The 19,653-nt window shown below is 38.0% G+C and overlaps 1 protein-coding gene across 1 annotated transcript in view; it reads left to right on the top strand.

Annotated features, from left to right (window-relative positions):
* Positions 1–14,492: 14,492 nt before the first annotated feature.
* The window catches only part of LOC124237259 (uncharacterized), a 73,831-nt gene continuing 68,670 nt past the window's right edge, over positions 14,493–19,653 (top strand). The window contains exon 1 of the mRNA XM_046656719.1: positions 14,493–14,701. Within this exon, the coding sequence (XP_046512675.1) occupies positions 14,589–14,701 (113 nt within the window). The 5' untranslated portion in view covers positions 14,493–14,588. The remainder of the gene's footprint in view (positions 14,702–19,653) is intronic.

Here is a 19,653-nt window from a genome sequence, read left to right as displayed (position 1 = left end):
GTCTTGAAAAACATTAGGAGACGACAGTTCGCTGTTCTTCATGCTCATTAAAGGTACTATCAACAGAAACAAGTTACAAACTGCCTTCCTAAAGCGAAAAGAAATATGTGATCATAAACCAATCTCCAACCATAGACTCCATAATCTTAGAAGACACCAAATAGCATCCACTCATGGTTATCTTTTTTTTTTTAAGATTGGCACCTGAGCTAACAACTGTTGCCAATCTTTTTTTTTCTGCTTTTCTCTCTCCAAATCCCCCCAGTATATAGTTGTATGTTTTTTTAATTGTGGGTCCTTCTAGTTGTGGCATGTGGGATGCTGCCTCAACACGGCCTGATAAGAGCTGCCGAACCAGCGAAACCCTGGGCCACCAAAGCGAAGCACGAGAACTTAACCACTTGGCTATGGGGCCAGCCCCTCAACTCATGGTTATCTTTTAAAGTTAAAGGCATATCAAACATTATCAGAAGTCTACTAAGAAGGAAATGATTATATCTATTTCATTTGGCCCGTTTAGAATTTCTAGCTATTTACTTATAAGGAATTTCCCTTATTTTACAGAGGAGATCTTAAGAATCTATGCTTATTGAAAGTCTCAAAATTTCATCATCATTACCAAATTCATTTTGGAGACATCTTCCTGACTCGAGCGTGCATTTAGAAATGGAAAATTCTGTTATAAACTGTGTTTAAAATGTAGTAGTGAGGTACTCGTAAAGGGACATTCACAGTCCATTATAAAGCTATCTTTCATTTCACAGTGTTAACACTAACATTAACCACTTCATAGGTTAAATAACCGACCTGCTCTAGAGAGCAGAGACCCTAACCTTTCCCCCTTCCAGCTCAGGAGTGATGTTAGATGAATTTCAAATACTGGCTTTTTACTACGACATGGCCTGGACATAGTGCAAGTCACTCACTGCTCAGGGCCTGAACTTTTCTATTTATATAATGGATGTAATAATCAAATGAAAAGATTGGCAAAGCATCTGATTAGAGTTGAGTTCTAAAAAATGTAGGTACTCACTCCTCCCATCCTTGTGTGTAAATAACTGTGGAAATATCAGAGGTAAATGTTGTTGGGAGAGGCTCCATAGAAGGCACCTATAGGCCCCCGTGCTTGGACTGGAGCAGGAATATTAGAAAAAAGGGAATTATTTTTGCACCCATATGCAGTAAAATATAAATACATGCATGAGAAATATACACACTGCCTTGTTACCTTGGGCTTTAGATGTATTTGTAATATTTTATTTTGTTATAACATCTAAATTACTATAGTAAATAGTAATATTTTTAATCTTGATGGTTATGATTTTCTGCAGGTTTGAAATATATCAGAATTGGGGAATTGAAATTCCTTGCATAATTATCTTAAATGTTATATGCACTGTGAGCTGGGAAAAGTCTTGACATATTATGGTGCCATCTGGAAAATATTTCTTCTTTTAATATGAATGTAGATTCTGTCTCTGAGAAAGCCATGTGCGTTGTTAGTGTTTATATTACTCCGAGTGTCCTTACTTTCCAAGATTTAACAATGAGACAAAAACCTGGAAAAAAAATAATGTGCAGAATTTAAAGGGGCCACGATCTGAAATGATTAAGTTCATTCCTGGCTGTTCTACTGAAGTCCATCCACGCTATGGTGTTGTTCTGGCCAGAATAATTCTAACTTCTGAAAATAAATAATGGATTATTTTAATCACTAACTTCCCTGGTAAGAGGACGGAGGAGTGGAGGGGGAGACGGCTAAGGATAGGGTGAGAAAAAGCCTTGTAAATGTAAAATGACGTTTTCCCAAAGGTAGTCGGATACTCACACTAAGAGAATAAATAAATGGCTTTTTCTTAGAAATGTGGATGTAGACTCAGGTTGGCAAGACTAGAAAGAAGAATGTACTCATTAAGGGAATCTGATAAAAGATATAAATTATATTTCTCTTGCCTGATCAGGAAACAGACATATTTAACATCTAACTTAACTATTTTCCCTGTAGTATACTTATTTCGGATTATCGTCAAGTCTGCCAAGTCAGATACACACAATTGCTGGGAGTCATGTGGAATATGGGAAGTGCTGTGGTGCTGAGGCCTACAGAATGGCTGAGCACAGCAGGAATCAGGGCAGAGCGGAGGAGAGATTCTAACAGAGGCCGATTTAGTGGCAGACGGGAGGGAGCTCCTCCTGTTCTGCCCCGAACTACCAGGAGATGAAGCTTAAGGGGAAAGGGTGGGTATAGACGGAACTTCAGGTTTCTCATCTATTTCTACAATCTTTAAAAGCATTTGTGTGGAGCCCCAGGGGTTCTGAGGAGGCGCCTGCATGACTCAGGGGTAAACGGTTAAGAGACTGGCTGAGAAAGTTGAGCTGCAAATCTTCTAATTCTCTTCACCGGAGCTTTCTATATGGACTTCCATCTAAGAATTCATTTGTGTAAAGATTCCTGTGACACAGCAAAGGAGTAAATAACCTATATCTTTTTATTAAATGAGAATGTTTCTATCATACAGATTAAGAAACAAATAAAATTGTTTGAAAATTGAAAGTAATCAAGGTATTTGTCCTGGTAGACAGACATGTTAAAGATTTCTATAACACTATGGAATAGGTTACTTTTTTTGCTTTAAATTTTGTCTTTACAGGATTAAAATAATCAATTTCTTAATGCTTATAAGCAGAGGTTTTAAAAGAATGAAAGGAAAAAAGTAGTTTTGTGTTATACAGAATTTAAACGTCGTCAAACATTAATCCCACATTGAAGAATCCTTTTAGATAGAGGTCATCTCTGTCCTTTCAAACACCTGCCCTTGAGTCTTCTCCATCCCTTGTGGTAAATGCCTGATCTTTCTATTCCACCATTCTAAAATTTAACATTTTCATCCTTCCCCTTTGACTGTTCAGACATCCCAGAGATCCTCTTTGGAAAGCGTTTCATATGTCATTGGATCCTCTTACTAATTTCAAATATATGAATATTCATGTCATCTGTACCCCATTTCTTTTGTATCCTGGTTCACTCCTCTGAGATATGTGGGATGCGGAGCAAGAGAAATGAACTAAGAACATGACCTTATTTCTACTCCTAATTCCGACACTAACTACCTCATCATCAATAAGCCTCTTTGACATTGAATATGGGTCTTCATATCTCTCTATTGCAAGATTCTACCTTACGTCTTTCTGAATGTGAGAGAAGTAAAGGTATACATGCCCATTAATAACGAGGGAGTATTAATGGGTTTTCTCAGACATACTCAATCAGGATGTCTGGGGTCAGGGGAAAGGAACCTAAAAAGCACCACAGGTGAGGGTAATATAACAAACAAACAAAGGTCTAGTGAATGGCTAGACCCACGTGAAAGTAGAGGAAATTCACCTAAAGCCTAAAACAATGCATCGTGAATCCAGATGGGCAGGTTAGTAACAGAGCCAGCTTTTGCCCTGGACAGTTTTCCTAGGTTAAGAGGCCGTAGAACCTAGATATTTGAAATAAGACTGAGGAAGAAGCAGAGTGATGCCCTCTGTGAGTGAGCCTGAAAGAGTCTGCCCAAAGAGAGACATGTGAAGATACTACCAGTCTTCACCTTCACAATTCTTAACCACAGCTGCCATGGGTTTGGTGCTAGAATTCACACTCCTTCTCTGGTCCCAAAATCGAAGAAAAAAATTTAATCTCATTTGGCTTTAGTTATAATGGTCTCATGTACTTGTAAGAAGCTGAAGCAAACCTTCTCTGAAAAAAAGACGCTTTCAGTGCACCTCCAGGGTCAGACTCCGGTTGGTGCTGGCTGTGGCGTATGTGGCCCTGACTCCATGCAGGTCACTCTCTAGTGCACCCCAGTATACACTCAGACATCCGCCAGCAGTATACGGAAAAAAGCAGACAAATGCACCATGTTCTGCACTCTGTATGCATCTTTAACTTTAATGCAAGCATGGTTTACCACTAGGAAATTAATTTATGTTAGATTGAAAAAAATAGACACATGATCATAATAACACAGGCAGAAAAAAAAGCACTTGATCAAAGTCAACATCCATTGATGAAAAAATTCTTATACTAGGCAAAAAGTGATAAATCCTTAACTTGATAACACATCTGTGTAAAATATATACTTTTTAATGTATATAAGAAATATTTCATAATAAAATTTGTTTAAATGTTAGCATCCTATGTGATTGTAATTCATAGTCAGATCTAGCAATCACTGCTCTAAATGGCTCATTCTTTCAGGAGTAAATGTAAATATAATGAGCCAAAGTAATCTGAAAATTACTTTTCTGTATAAAGTCTAGGATTTAGAAAATGGCTTATATTAAAGTGTAACATCTCTCACTACCAGGTTCAGCGAAGCTTCAATAGAATGAAACATCAGTAATGCACACGGGTATAAGTTCTTATTGTTTTCACTCGAGGGTTTTTTCCTGCTCATTTTTAACTAACAGCTTTATTAAAATTATTCACATTCCACAAAATTCTCCTTTTAAAAGTGTACAATTCATTGTTTTTTATTATATCCACAGAGATGTGCAACCATCACCATTATCTAATTTTAGAACACTTCCATCACCCTCAAAAGAAATTCCATACCCAATAACATGTAGTCCCCATTCCCTGCTTCCCTGCAGCCCCTGGCAACCACTCATCTATCTTCTCTCTTTATGGGTTTGCCTCTTCTAGATATGCAAAAGTAATCATTCAATGTGCGACCTTCTGTCTAGATGCCTTCATTTAGCATGTTTTCAAGAGTCATCCCCACTGTAGCAAGAATCAGTGCTTCATTCCTTTTTATGACAGAATAATATTCAATTATATGGATATGCCACTTTTTCTTATCCATTCATCAGTTGATAGGCATTTGGGTAGTTTCCCCTTTTCGGCTATTTTAAGCAGTATTTGTATGAACACTTGTGTGCGAGTTTTTATGTTTTCATTTCTCTTAGGTATACCTAGGAGTGGAATTGCTGGGTCATACAGGAACTCCATGTTTAACATTGTGAAGAACTGTCAAACGGTTTTCCTAAGTGGCCGCAACATTATACAATCCTACCAGCTACATATGTGAGGGTCTGATTTCTCCACATCCTCACCAACACTGGTTACTCTGACTTTTTTACTTTAGCCATCTGTGAGTATGAAGAGTATTTCATTGCGCTTTTCATTCGCATTTGTCTAATGACTAATGAGATTGAGCATCTTTTCATTTGCTTATTGGACCTTTGTATATCTCCTCTGGAAAAATGTCTATTTAAATTTGTTATTCATTTTTAATTGGATAATTTGCTTTTTTATTATTGAATTGTAAGAATAATTAACACATTCTGGATACAAGCCCCTTATCAGATATATGATTCGCAAATATTTTCTCTCATTATACGGGTTGTCTTTTCACATTTTTTGACGGTGTCATTGGAAGCACAAAATTTTTAACCTTGATGAAGTCCGATTTATCTATTTTTGTTTTTGTCTCTTGTGCTTTTGGTGCCATATCTAAGAAACCATGAAGATTTACTCCTCTGTTTTCTTCTAAGAGTTTTATAGTTTCAACTGTTACACATAGGTCTACGATCTATTTTGAATTTCTCTGCATGTGGTGTAAGTTAGGTAATCCGACTCCATTTTTTGCATGTGGAGATCGAGCTATCCCAGTACCATTTGCTAAAGGCTTTCCAACTGACCAGTAAACTCATTGACTTTTTTAGAATTTTAAATACGGTAGTTAAGAGCCACATTTACCTCCTAACGTAAGAAACCTGCATCTATTCAATCACCAAAGATTTGTTACAAGCCTGAGTGTCAAGTAACAGCCAAGTGCCAAAGACTCAATAGTGAGTAGGGCAGACATAGGTTCTGTCTTGACTGGAGTCTGACCAGCATTCCTCACAAAGCAACGTGCTGTGTGCTTTGACTTGCTAAAATGAGTCTCCGTTTCATTTTTTTCATACATTCATTTATTCATTAAAACTAAGTGCCTACTAGGTGTCAGGCACAAGCTGAGGATGAATAACACCACAGGATCTAAAAACAGATAATGTCCTGGTCTCATGGGACTTTAAACCTGGTGGGCAAGATCCATGTTAATCAAATAAACTGGACAACAGATACACAGCTTCACCTGTGACAGCTGCTATGAAAGAGAGACTCACCACGTTGTGAAAGTCCATCACAAAGGGATGGTTGACCTTGTCATAAATCAGGAAGATATCCTCCACAAAATGCCACTTCCTCTAAGGTCTGAAGGTAGAATGGTACTGAAGAGATTTAGCACGCACAGAGAAGACAGTGATGCTGATTTTCTAGACAACAAAGTACTATCTGAGAAGCTCAGTGTGTTTGTTTGCTTTTAAGTCAGTGCAAGATGCTTAGATGTTTCTGCCTGAATTTAGAGAGCAATGCTCTGGCCTTTTGTTTTCATTATCCCTTTTGCTATCAGCCTGATATACTTCTGGCTATTTGTTTCATCTGAATAATTTTACATTCTTTCTCTAGTACCCTGTCATTTATAGTCAGTTTTATTACTAGACAGAACTACGACATCATAGAGAGGTCTTCCCAACCCCATCCAATCATACTCCTTCCTAAGATTTTCAAGGCCCTCAGTGGTCTTCTCTGTGTGGATCCCTGGCATGGAGCCAGGCATCCCATCTTCTTGTCCCAACTCTGACCCAAACGAGTTATAAGGCCTTGAACAAATTTCTTTACCTTAAATGACCTCAACTTTCTCATTAGATAGCTTTTAATGCCCCTTCCAGCTATAAAATTAGGAGATTCTATTTCTAGCAACTGTCTACATTTCCTCTGCTTGTGAATCTGGCCATTCCCAAGGGGACTTCAGGTCAGCCTAACTGAATCTTTTTCCGTAGAGTAGCCCATGCACAGAAGATGTGTTCATGCTCTGAATTGGAACACTGTGCCATCATTTGGTGCATGACTCCTAGAATACCCCTTCAGGAATTTCTAAAATGCCAAAAACAACCTGGGCTTGAGAAGGCAGAAAAGAAGAATGCTCAAATGATTCACAAGAGTTGACTCTCGTCACTCAGCGAAAATTGCTATTCACCTCCTCTGAGTGGGCAAATGACTATTTACAAAGCTATTACAGGTCTCATTAATTGTCATTATTATTCACAGATATCACTGCAATTACCAGAGTGCCTCGCGCACTTTACCTTGGAGTTCTCTTTTTAATTAGTCATATTGAGTGTAACTAGCTGACCTCCTTGCATAATGGAGAAGGCAAAGGAAGTACACAGCAAGGTGATTACAAACAGGATCTTTATTGTGAGGAGGGGAAAGGAGTGAATCCATGAGGATCAATCAGTGGCACTTCATCACCAAGCGCTGCCTGCCACTTTACCTGCCCCCAACCGAGAGAAGTGACATTGTTGCACATGCAGAATAATGACATTTTGATGGACTTCCCCTTCTCCAGGGAGGAAGGGGAGAGACTCTGTCTTCCAGAGCTTGGAAATCAGGAATTAAATTGCCAGCAAGACTTCTATCATCCTGTTATTTAAACATTTAACCCAATGCCCTGGTGAAGCATGATTAACAAGAAATCTGCCCATGGTATCAATTTACTTTGATGGGACTCATTGTCAAGTGCCACAAGCACATTGCAGACTTATAATTTATTATTTGGGCTGATTCGTCCTTGTGGTTCACTTGACAATAAAGAGCGGTAATTTTATCTATATCTAGTAATTTTAAATCCATAGAGTAATAATTTTTATTTTTCTAACATAATGTAATTGTTTTGTCAGCCTTTTGCAAATAATATTAGAATAAACTTTTTCAAAAGAGGATTTGTATTTGCTATATTATGCGACGCTTGCTGTTTATATCAGTCAATCAAAACTATCATGGAGCAGCCACCTTGCCCACCACAGTGTGGTGCTGCTAAAGTGAAGGTACAATAATACCAACAACAAGAGCATACGTGACTGCTCCAGTGAGTATTGTAAACGGCCTATAACTGATTCAGTTTAAAGAAGGAAGATGATGACTGTGACTATAGGAACAATTTCATAGAGGAAATAAAGATTGAAATAACCTAATCATAGATCTAGACAGCTGTATACAAAAGAGAATGATAATCCAGACAATGGGAAACATCGAACAAAAATATAAAGGTAGGAAGACCTTTACTATATTTTTAGGTCAGTGAAAACCTTATCCTAAACGGTTCATTTTGAAAAGCAGTGAAGAAACATGGAATAGAAAATATATCTGTGTGTTTGTTTGTTATTGTTGATATTGTTTTTATCTTCCACATATGAGTGAAATCTTATGGTATTTGGCTTTTTCTCTGTCTGGCTTATTTTGCTTACCATAATACCCTTGAGGTCCATCTATGTTGTTGCCAATGGCAAAATTTTATCCCTTTTTATGGCTGAGTAGTATTGTATATATATATATATATGCAACATCTTCTTTATCCATTCATCCATTGATGGGTACTTAGGTTGTTTCCAGTCTTGGCTATTGTGAATAATACTGCAGTGAACATAGGGGTGCACGTATCTTTTCAAATTAGTGTTTTTGTGTTCTTTGAATAAATCCCCAAAAGTAGAATAGCTGGATCATATGGTAATTTCATTCTCAACTTTTTGAGGGATTTCCATACTGTCTTCTACAGTGTCTGCACCAGTGTGCAATCGCACCTAGATTAGTGGTTACAGGGGAGGTAGGGGGGAGGGAGAAAAGGGGAGGGCAAGAGGAGAAAAAGGGCACGCATACAGTTACAGATGGTAATTAGTCTTTGGGTTATGAACTTGATGTAGTCTACACAGAAATTGAAATATAGTGATGTACACCTCAAATTTATATAATGTTATGACCAATGTTACCTCAATAAAAAAAGAAAAAGAAAATATAGAAAAATTGTATAGAGTTTCAAAAGGTAAGAAGAGGAGCATAACCTTAATATGTGGTAATAACACTGCATAAGTGTGGCTCTTGACAGGTCTTTCAAGCATTCTCACTGTGATCATCTGCAGTGGGCAGGTCAGACATTGTCATCATCTCATTTAGGAGATGAGGAAATACTCTCATTATAACTCAGGGATTGGCACACGTTATCTGCAGGTTGTTGAGGTAGACTGACTTCTGAGGCAGCGATCCTATATATCTAGGGCCTCACAGAGCAGGAACAAGATGAATGTGCCAGTCAAGGAAAATTCGTATTACTGCACATTCAGGATGGGTTAGAGAGATGAGAATCAAGAATTTAAGGCAGCTGGAGCCAGACATCGGCTTCAACATCTTGCTCGACTCAGATAGTGGGACTGGATATGGGATAGTCTAAGGAAAAGTGTGATGAGCCAAGAAGACTAGCTCAGAAGGAGGATAATGATGAAACTGATAAAGATTCAGATTCTGGCTGAGAAGATAGATTTTAGTGGGGATTGAGTTTACATTCAGATTTGGATATTCGAATCTAACATCCAAATGGAAATAGACACTCTGTGTGAAAAGATAAGCTTAAAGACAAAGTGAGGGTAGAGGTAATGGTTGAAGTAAGGAGACGAAGGAGCTCGGCAAAAGGAGCAAGGAGAATATGGAGGGCCTTCCGCTCCACTGTCCACTCTAACCCTTCCTCATTCTTCAGGACTTGGCTCACGCCGTACAGACAGCAGAGAATCCTGACTCTCCTGTCTGATTAGAGGGCTATTCTGTAAGTACCCTAAACCCACTCCTACCTGTGTAATAGCTCTTATCAAGTCGTGTGGGACTTTCTGATGCACTTGTATTTCTCTGTGACTACTAGGCTGTAAATCCCCATAACAGCATCTAGTTCCTTAGCACATAGCAGTGAATTACTAAACATCATAAAGGAAGAAAAAGAGGTAGAGATGGTCGCTGATACAGGCAGTTTTTTCTTCCCTTCTGTTTCCTGAGTTAAGATTATTCACCTCTTAAGCTTTGATTTCCTGTGAAGTGAGGGCAAACAAGAGAATTTTGGGGAACAGTAAAGCATGTTTGATGAAGTCATCACAGAGAATGGGAAAGGGGACTGATGAGAAAAACATGACATTTTCCTCAGGTTGCGTTAAAAGACGAATTGAAGTTGCAGCTATACTTTCAGAGTGGTTAACAAGATCTCTTAGGTTTTATTGAGACTTATTGGAATGGAGCTAAATACTGGAGGAAAGCACTATTTCCAGAAGATAGTGACCTGCATGAAAATTTGTGAAACCTTTGGACCCATGCACCTTGACTTGAAAGCATGTGGCTGAGGAGAAATGGAAAGAGAAACAGAGATAATATTATTCTGGAAGTATTCTAGACCATATGACCCACTCTTGGCACAAAAGTAAGAAGCCACTGGCAACTTCCAAATACTGGAAATAAACTAGGAGTTTATTTCACCAGTAAAGCATAGCCCCTAACAAATTCTTGCTTTCCTAAAAAATCCATCTTGGAGAGAAAGAAAACCACTTCAGACTAATAAAGATTAATTTGTGATGAAGTGAAATTAGCAGGAATCATGGAGGATGAGGCCACAGAGAATTTGAACGTAAGAAAATGAGATTATTTTTGGAGAATTAAACTATTAAGACATAAGAGCTTAAAACAGAGATAGGCAAATTTGCCTTGGAGAGGGCGGAACTGCAAGGAAATATCTTGATGTTTCTGCGCACTTAAGGCTGTCTGAGCAAATCTTACTGACACTGAAGACTTGGATTAAAAACAAGCCTTTGCAGGTAATTTATGACTGATAGGCTGATGAAAGATCAGAGAGATTTAGTTTTCAATAGGGAGATGAATGGCTTATAGACAAGACTGTAACCTAATTCGATGAGCTAAGATATCTAATGAAAACTCTAGTGTTTACGACTAGAAATGGAAGGAAAGGATTGGGGAAAATCATATTTTCAAATGTTAGTAGCGTCTTTAGTATTATCCAGGGCCAAGGATCCTAATCAACTATAGTAGAGTTTCCCAAAATTGAGTAGGCTCTGGAGCTTATTGTAAGGGAAATTATACTCAGAGATCCTTGAAAATTTTGTCCTCAAACCTCCACGAGTCTGTTGACACCAATTTTAGAACATTTACTTAAAAATTAAAAATTCTTTTCAGCTGTGAATAATTCCAAAAAAATACAGTTGGTCTTTATAATTCATTTTTTATAATTCTGTAAATGAAAATCAGGAGTAAAATATAATCATAGGACTAATAAATCCCCAAAACATACTGAAAGACTTCAGGAGTTCCTGAATAACAGTGTGAAAAATATTTCCTATTTAGATATTTCCCTCCTACTAAGGTTGATGCATCGGGCTTTCCTAGAATGATGTCCTAATTAAAATCATCCAACTCATTTTAATTTATCTGATTTCATGATTTTAGATTACAATTCTATTTGCTTTTTACAGGTAAAGAATAAGCTCATCATTTAATGAAAATATCTATATGTCCTGTTTGTTATAGATCTGTCGGTGTAAATTCATGGTTTGTCATCCTGTTTTTTGAATTTTATTTTGCTACGTTCTTGGCTAGTTTTGCAGCTAAGCTAGTGACTCTGCATACATTAACAATCACACTTCCAAGGCAGCAAATCTGAGCACAAAATCCTGAAATGTGACCATTAATCACTTCTTTTGAAGGATGGCCAGCCTTCCTTAGGTGGCACTATTCCTTCTTATTGCAAAAATGGAACAAAGACAAAGAAACTATGTCATTTTAGAGTTTATAATAACTGAGAAGATGAAGACGTGTATCCTTGAAGGCAGAAATCCAAATATTTAGGAAAGAGGTAGTATTGATCTCATGATATGAGATTCTGTCATAGAAGGTGCTTAGGGGTTCTCAGAAATACAATCTTGATTTTTTCAATCATAAATGATCCCATTGAGAAACATAGAAGAAGATACCTAAAGAATGCCAGGAAAAGGACATACAGTGTGCTCTGATGAGCTCACACTTTAAAATCCATATACAAATGGTGGGGAAAAAGCACTTAGAGATCAATAAGAAGACGACACATACCAACAAGCTCAATAAGATTAATAATGTCCTTGCATCTCAAGCTCCTAATGAGTTTTGGCTTTAAAAAAATTGCACTGTACAATAATGTCCACACTTTCGGTTAATTCAAATCAAGAAAGATTATGAAATACAAAGGCTTGTTGTCATCAGTCTGTGATATACTGTTGACGGACAACATGAGGCATATTTTCTCTGTTATCATATTTCTATCCTCCCTGTCAAGGAGAATGATCTTCCACATGGTAGGAAGGAAAAAAAACCCTAATATGAATGGGGAGATTGTAAAAGAATGCCCAAGCTGTTGTAAATGAATTAAATTCTCATGGTGGGAGGATAATTATATCTCAAGATATAGGGAAATGTGTAAATGAGATCAGTGAACTACTGTTAGAAAGCTTTGAAGAGTCTGAAGAATAGGAATGATGCCAAAGGCCTGTGGAGAATTAAATACCACTGCTAATTTAAAAAGAGGAAAGAAATAGAATTTTTCATCTATTTATAATTTATACATTTATTTATTTTTGTCCTACTAATTTCATACAGGCTTTAAGGGGATTTTCATGAAACTTCTGCAGAAAGAAGAACAGCAATAATTGAAATATAACAGACAAAAAAATTAAATGAGGTGGACAAAGGAGAACCCTGGCTGCTGGCATGTGAAGTGCGCTTAAGAGACTTCTCATACCTCCTCCGGGCTGGACTCTTTTCCACTGGCCACAGCTAGCTGGCTAACTGATTCAGGGTTAGATCAGCCTTGGACCATTCAGATTACTTTTTCCAGTAAACAGAAGTTCAGAATAAGATAACATGGAGGCTGGCAGTTGGTGGAGTTCAATTATGTGTAGTGCTCTAGATATAAGATGAGTAAAGGGCCTACTGGGATTCTCACGTCTGGCCTGGATCCATCTCTTCCTGAGCCCTGATTATTGAACTTGTCTTCTGATGCTTTCGTCTGTAAGCTAACTGTTGTAAATGAGAATCCCCCAAATTTCAGTGGCTTACCAGGGTAAAAATACATCTGCCTCTCACACAATAGCCCAATGGGGCTGGTTTTAGTAAGATGGCTCTTCTGGGAAGCATCTTCCATTTGACAATTTACAGAATTAAGTTTCTTCCATCTTGTGACTCTACCCTCCCTAAGGCCTCAAAGTTGAGCAAAGAAAGTTTATTTATGGTTCAGACCTGAAAGTGTCAGAATCACTTCTATGCCACCCGGTGGCTGGAACTCAGTCGTATGGCCACACTCTGTTGGAATATCATCTAGCTGTGTGCCCAGCAGAGAGAGAACAGTCAGCTGAACAGCTAGTCAGTCTCTGCCATAGTCAACCCTTCTAGTCACCAAATGCCTCTTACTCCTTCTCCTACACAGAGAACACACTCACCCCATGCTCAAGAGGTACCATTCAAACATAATGCAGTGACTACATCCAGCTCACATCCCCAGAAAAGGGCAAAAACTTGGTGCCAAGCCTTTGTCACACCCCAAATCCTTTGTCTACGCTCCTGAGAGTAGATTTATGATACTTGCAACTAAAAATGTTACCTAATAAGCAACAACTGAAAACAGACTTTTATGGCAGTATTTTTTAATATAAGCTAGATCTTGGAATTACTTAGAGAATTTTTTTTATACAAATGGGCTCTACCTTCAAAGATTCTGATTTAATTTATCTGGCTTTGGGCACTGGCATTTGGTACTTTTTAAACACTCCCTAGGTAAGTGTAATGTGCATCAGGAGCCGGAACCATTTCTCTAAGAGAAAGGAGAAAAGACCGGAAGTGAATGTGTAAGTAACCACCTTTACAAAATAAATAGAACCAAGAGATTACGAAGAATATTTTCCACCCACAAAGGAGAAATGTACTAATTTTCTGACCCTTGTTGATAATCATCTAACCAAGGAGCTTTGCTTATATCCAAGATATATGTACTAATCCTTTATTGCCAGGGTTACCTATCAGAATAAAGATTTTTTAAATGTTATCTGAAAGAACTTGCATTCTGACTTGAATAAAAATCATCGCAGAGCCTGGAGACTGTAATAGTCTGAGATAGAGAGAAAAAATCTGGCCCAAGAATGCTGTTCAGTTTTTGCCTAAAGAATTAAATCTGTGTCTTACAGGGTATGTAATCTCAGGATACCACTGTGTTTTTCCCCCTTTTAAAAAATTCTTCTTTTTGACTTTTTTTAAAATAACAGTTTCAGATGGAAGAAAAATTTAGATGAAAATTTACGAAATGAGTTGCTGGATACTCATAGATACTGGTTTTCACGTCCTCTCCCCACACTTGAGTCCTTTATCTTACTAGACTGTTCCTCCTGCTCCCTCCCACATCCGGTCCTGTGAAGTGGCGGCTGAAATTCTACCCGCAGGGAGAGGGGAGCAGCGTTTGGCAGAAGAGCTCCATAGGCCGCTTGGGTTTTGGACTGACCGCTAAGTTGAGAAATTCAGACCAAGAAGTCAGCTGCCCTGAAGTTTTTTCCTAAATGTTCTTATAGGATACAAATACAATTTATAGGCACCTCTACAACCACCTTAGGATTCAGGCAGACTTTCAGAGCTTATTGAATCAAGACTTTCAGAAATGAAAATGATGGAAGCCTACAAGCAGGAAAAATACATTCTCTTAAACAACGACTCCGACTTGGAAGAGTTCGACGAAAGTAAAGTTTCATTGAGGCGTCAAACTCAAAAAGGGTAAGTGTTGTGATATGTGCATAGACTAATTTTATTCCAAACAGACTGCGCAGTTTACAACTATGTGTGTATATGTGGACGTAGTGTAAATGAACACTCAGAAACTCTGTCCATAGACATACAAAGGTATTAGATACATGATGGTAAAATATTTTATCCAAGCGTTGGAATATGAGACAGTGGGGGTAATTCATGATCATTTCCAGTTGCCAAATGATTTTAATAATTGTGAAGAGACTGTAATCTACACAGAATCCGAAATATATTATGATGTACAGCTGAAAAAAAAATAATTGTGAAGAGAGCATTTAAACGTATGGATATTTATCAAATTACCTATCTCTAAACAGAAGGACATGAATGTAACAAAAGTGGGTTTATTATTGACCTACCAACTCAGACTCAATCTACAGCTGCGCATGCAGAGCTAGGCTTCACAGGAAAAAGAAAAAGCCATATGACTGTCATCTAGTATTGATTAGCTGTAAATAAGGTCATTTTGGAATGTTTGTCTCCAGGTGCCTCCTATTTATTTTTCTAAATCTCAGGCATATGGATGAATTAAAATTGAACCACTTTTGATACATATATAGATTTTACAAGAGCAAGAGTTTAGGGCTTATTTCAGACTAATTGGCCAATATCATAGGACAATTTTTCAAGCTACTTTATATATTTCTATTTTGCAGTCATTTTATTTTTAATTTTATGCCTGTCACTCCCTCTCAAACATCACATATTCTTTAAAAGCAAACTGATTACACTCCTTTAGGGAAACAGCCCCAAATAGCAAACAATAACAACAGACCATTTCAGTCTTCAGCTTGACTCCAAAAAGGCTAATCCTGCACAGGGGAAAGACACTTAGATTAAAAAATTACAGACAACAATGAACACGAGACATGGATGGGTGTAGAGTATGACACTTTTCTACATTTTTTGCTTTGCTTTCAGTAATTGCTTGTAACATGAAGACTGCGAATGCCTTGCATGTCTGTGTTTATGGAAAATAGTTATAGGTGCTTTGGGTAAATTGCCTAATTCTTTCAGGTGATGACGTTAACTTTCAATGTCTATTTGCACTAAGTCTCCGTTATCAAAAGAGGCTGGAGGGAAATACATTGTAATCCTAAGGATTTTTCAGCATGTGCTTGAGTAATCAATTCTGGATGAATCTTGTTGATAAAAAACCATACTTTATTTGAGAATGAGAATATGCTTTACGTATCCTACGTAAAGATTAATTTGTCATGCAGAAATCAGTGCTTTGTCATCATGACATATAAACATTAAAACAACAAGCATATTAAATGTTAGGACAACCAGTGAATTTTATACGCAATCAATCTAGGGTGAAGATTGTGGGAAATAGTCTGTATGATGTGAAAAGTAGAGACAAGGGTTTTGCTTTTACCCTAGTAGATATATTGAAAGGTTAAACAGTATTTTCATGTTTTGTGCCCCAGTTGAGGAAGTGCATTTTTCACATGATATAAAGTGACACTTTCTTGTAAAACAGATTAGAATTGAACCCACTAAATTCAATGTCCCTAAATCACACAGAATCTAACAATGGAAAATGTCACTTAGTAATCCCCCTTCTCCTGGTGACATATCCCAAATCTCTTCTTAATGGCCACAGAAAATTGAGAAAGAATTTACAGGTGAAAGATTTTTTTGAGACCCATGAAGTGCTACACTGTCTATTCGTCTAATGATTCCATTCTCGGAAGAAAAATGTAAAGAAAAAAGAACAGTTGAAATCAGATATTCTGTCTCCTGAAAAGAAATGGTCTCTTTCAATTAAAAGTATAGAAATTTTTTATTTTTATGTTTTATCTTTCTGTTGAGGAAGATTGGCCCTGAGCTCACATCTATTGCCAATTTTCCTCTTTTTGCTTGAGGATGGTTGTCACTGAGCTAACATCTATGCCAATCTTCCTCTATTTTGTATGCAGGACGCTGCCATAGCATGGCTTGATGAGCAGTGGATAGGTTGGCACCCAGGATCTGAACCCGGGAACCCTGGGTCACTGAAGTGGAGTGCGCCAACTTACCCAGGAGTGCACAAACTTAACCACTACACCACTGGGCCAGCCCCTAAAAGTATAGAAATTTTTAAAAGGAATTGCTTATGTTACTGAAGTTTTACACCTTTTTTTGCTTAAAGTTAACATATTCATTCATTAAACAAACATGTTAACTGAAAACTGAATCGGGAGAATAAGTCATTTATGTGGAAATAATTTAAATACATAGATTTTATGTTAGAAGTTTTGCTTCTTCAGCTGTGACGAACAGTTGGAGTATATTACCAAGAGCATGAAGAAAACCTCCGTGGGGCTTTGGAGAGTTTTCTTCATTTTCTGTTGATCTGGTTTTGTTTTGGTTTGATTTGGTTTGTTTCGTTTCATTGGATGCTGTTTCTGTGCATTCATTGACTCCCCAAACGCCATGACTACTAGAATAGTGGTTATTGGCAGACTCAAATTTCCTCAAATTCCAGAATAGATAGGCTCCTTCTGAATTTGAAAACCTCTTCCTCCTCTGTGCTTCCTTCTCATATCTCCTTCCCCAAGGAAGACTGGAGACAATAATTCCTTCAACAGAGACAAATAAAATGCATCCCAAGAAGGAAAGGAAGAGAAGGAGAAAAGTGGGGAGGGAAGGAGAAAGGGAGGGTGGGAAGGGGGCCACCATGACCAACATTCCTCCTGAATGTTCGCAAGCTCGCTCTGCATCAGTGTTACAGAGTTTTCCAACACAGCTTCTATTTTAGAAGCTATACTGAACTGAATTTAAGCAGGAAAGAGCTAGACTAAAGTCTGCTTAGAAAATTCTACATTTTCCTTATCTGCCTTTATTGTATAGCTCATACACAGAGTCTTGCTAAAATCAATAGCCATCATTTATTGAGCATGATGTGCAAAGCACTATGTTGACTATACTAATTCTGTCTTCACAACAATATTATAACGTAGATTTTCTTAGTCTGCAGAAGAGAAAATTGAGGTTCAGGGAATGCCGTTTACTCTGTTTCTCAGTATTAAGACTAAGACGTTAACCTTCGGTCTCTCTGACCCTTTAGTCGATATAGGTGTTGAAACCTTTGTGTATTTTACTGACCACAGGAGGGCAATTAGGGCTTTAAGTGCATGTACCAGCTTTGATGATGTCTGGGGCAAAGGTTTGACTCCTGACGTGGCACCTCCCAGCTGTGACCCTGGCTAGGTCCCTCCCTCTGGCCTTCCTTTGCCCCCTGAGTTTCTCCTTCATGGCAGTCTTCCCATTTGTATTAATTTGTTTGATGCCCATGGTCCCCTCTAAATTTCAAGCTGCCCAAGGGCCCTGAATACTGTATTCACTGCAGTAACTTCCACAGAGTGATAGGCATGTTGTTGGGGTTCAGGAAATGCCTGTTGAAGTAATTGGTTATAAATTCTTATAACTTACTGTGATCCCAACGTAGTTGGGGGGAAGAAAAAAATTCTGTGCCAATGGTAACCTTCTAACAATAGCTGCTTAAATGATTACCTGCAGACGTATTGTCTCCCTGTCAGGTATTTGCCTCTCTGGTTGGAGACAGGAGAGGCTGTGAAGTCAATGTTGGGGAGACCGTGTGGCTGTCTCATGTGCTAATGCTTGACTCAAATTCCATGGCCAAGCAAGGCCCTTTCCGTCCATCGTTAGAGGTGCAAGACCGGGTTTGCTCTCTGCTTCCATGCAGATGAAAGCAGAACTTCATTCAGGGAAAGTGATTTCACTCAAGTTCCAGCAATAAGGCTGAACAGGTTATTTAAAAAGGAAGGGTAAAAAAAAATGGATCCTTTCATCATTTCTGCCTGGTAGTATATAAAACTCATTCTCTTCAAAATGCAGAAAAAGACAATCACCTCGGTTAAGTGTGCCAGATAAACTCTCTATTTGCAACTACTATCCCCTTTGGCTAACTATCTTGGGTCATTTGATTGCTTGGGCACAGTAACTCGCCACATGGGGAATATAATTGTTATAGCAGAGAAAACTTGAATCTCATAGTGTGCCCAGTCCAAGAAAAACATGGCAAATTTATAATTAAAGTGAGTTAAACAATTTTGCAAGAATGGAGAAAGGCAATTGAAACCCACAGACATATATATTTAGAAAACATAAGAAGCAAATTGAGCATGTCATTATTTCAAATTGGAAATTAAAAAAATAATAGATTACTCATAAAGCTATCCAGGAACACAGAAAAAATGGTCAGGGTGGAAATTTTAACTGTGAAAAGTGATACAATTAAATATAATTGGACATTCACTCGGAACAGCAAGATGATACTCAGGGTAATCAAGAATAGATTCAGAATTGGAAAGAAAAAATTGAAGAAAGCACCAGCAACAGTCATATTTTTAAAAACGTAGTCAGGCAGTGCGCGTTATGGGTTTCTAGTAAAATTACTTTAACAGTTTCATTTGGCCCATAAATGAAATCTTTTGCTCACCAAATCTCTACAGCACCTCAGGATTTCTGAAAGTCATCTGTGCTCCTTAGAACAAAGGGCTCTTAAACTCAGGCTTGAAATGCTCACAGTGGTGTTCCGAAATACACCTATTTTTCATTTATTCATCTGCTCAACCATCTCTAACACACTCCTACTATGCGTCAGGTGAGAGGGAACATCAGCGTATGATCCCTGCCCTCAGGATGGGATTGTTCAGAGTGATGTGTTAGGAGAGGCTTATGCAGACTGCCAGATCATCCCAGAAAGCTACGACTCCCTGGAATTAGTAAGGAATCCACTTTGACCCAGCTCTTGTCGAATGCCTGGAATTCTGCTGTGTAGAGAAGGGATAAAAGCAATCCAGGTCTGAAGGATCAAGCACGGGGAAAAATAGAGAAATAAATCTCTTCAGCTATTTGTGCTGAATCATCCACCAAGAAACATTACACCCTGTGAACGAAGGATGGCG

This window comes from Equus quagga, chromosome 3, assembly GCF_021613505.1.
Source record: "Equus quagga isolate Etosha38 chromosome 3, UCLA_HA_Equagga_1.0, whole genome shotgun sequence".
Classification (NCBI taxonomy): Eukaryota; Metazoa; Chordata; class Mammalia; order Perissodactyla; family Equidae; genus Equus; species Equus quagga.
This window is presented reverse-complemented; position numbering and strand designations above follow the sequence as displayed.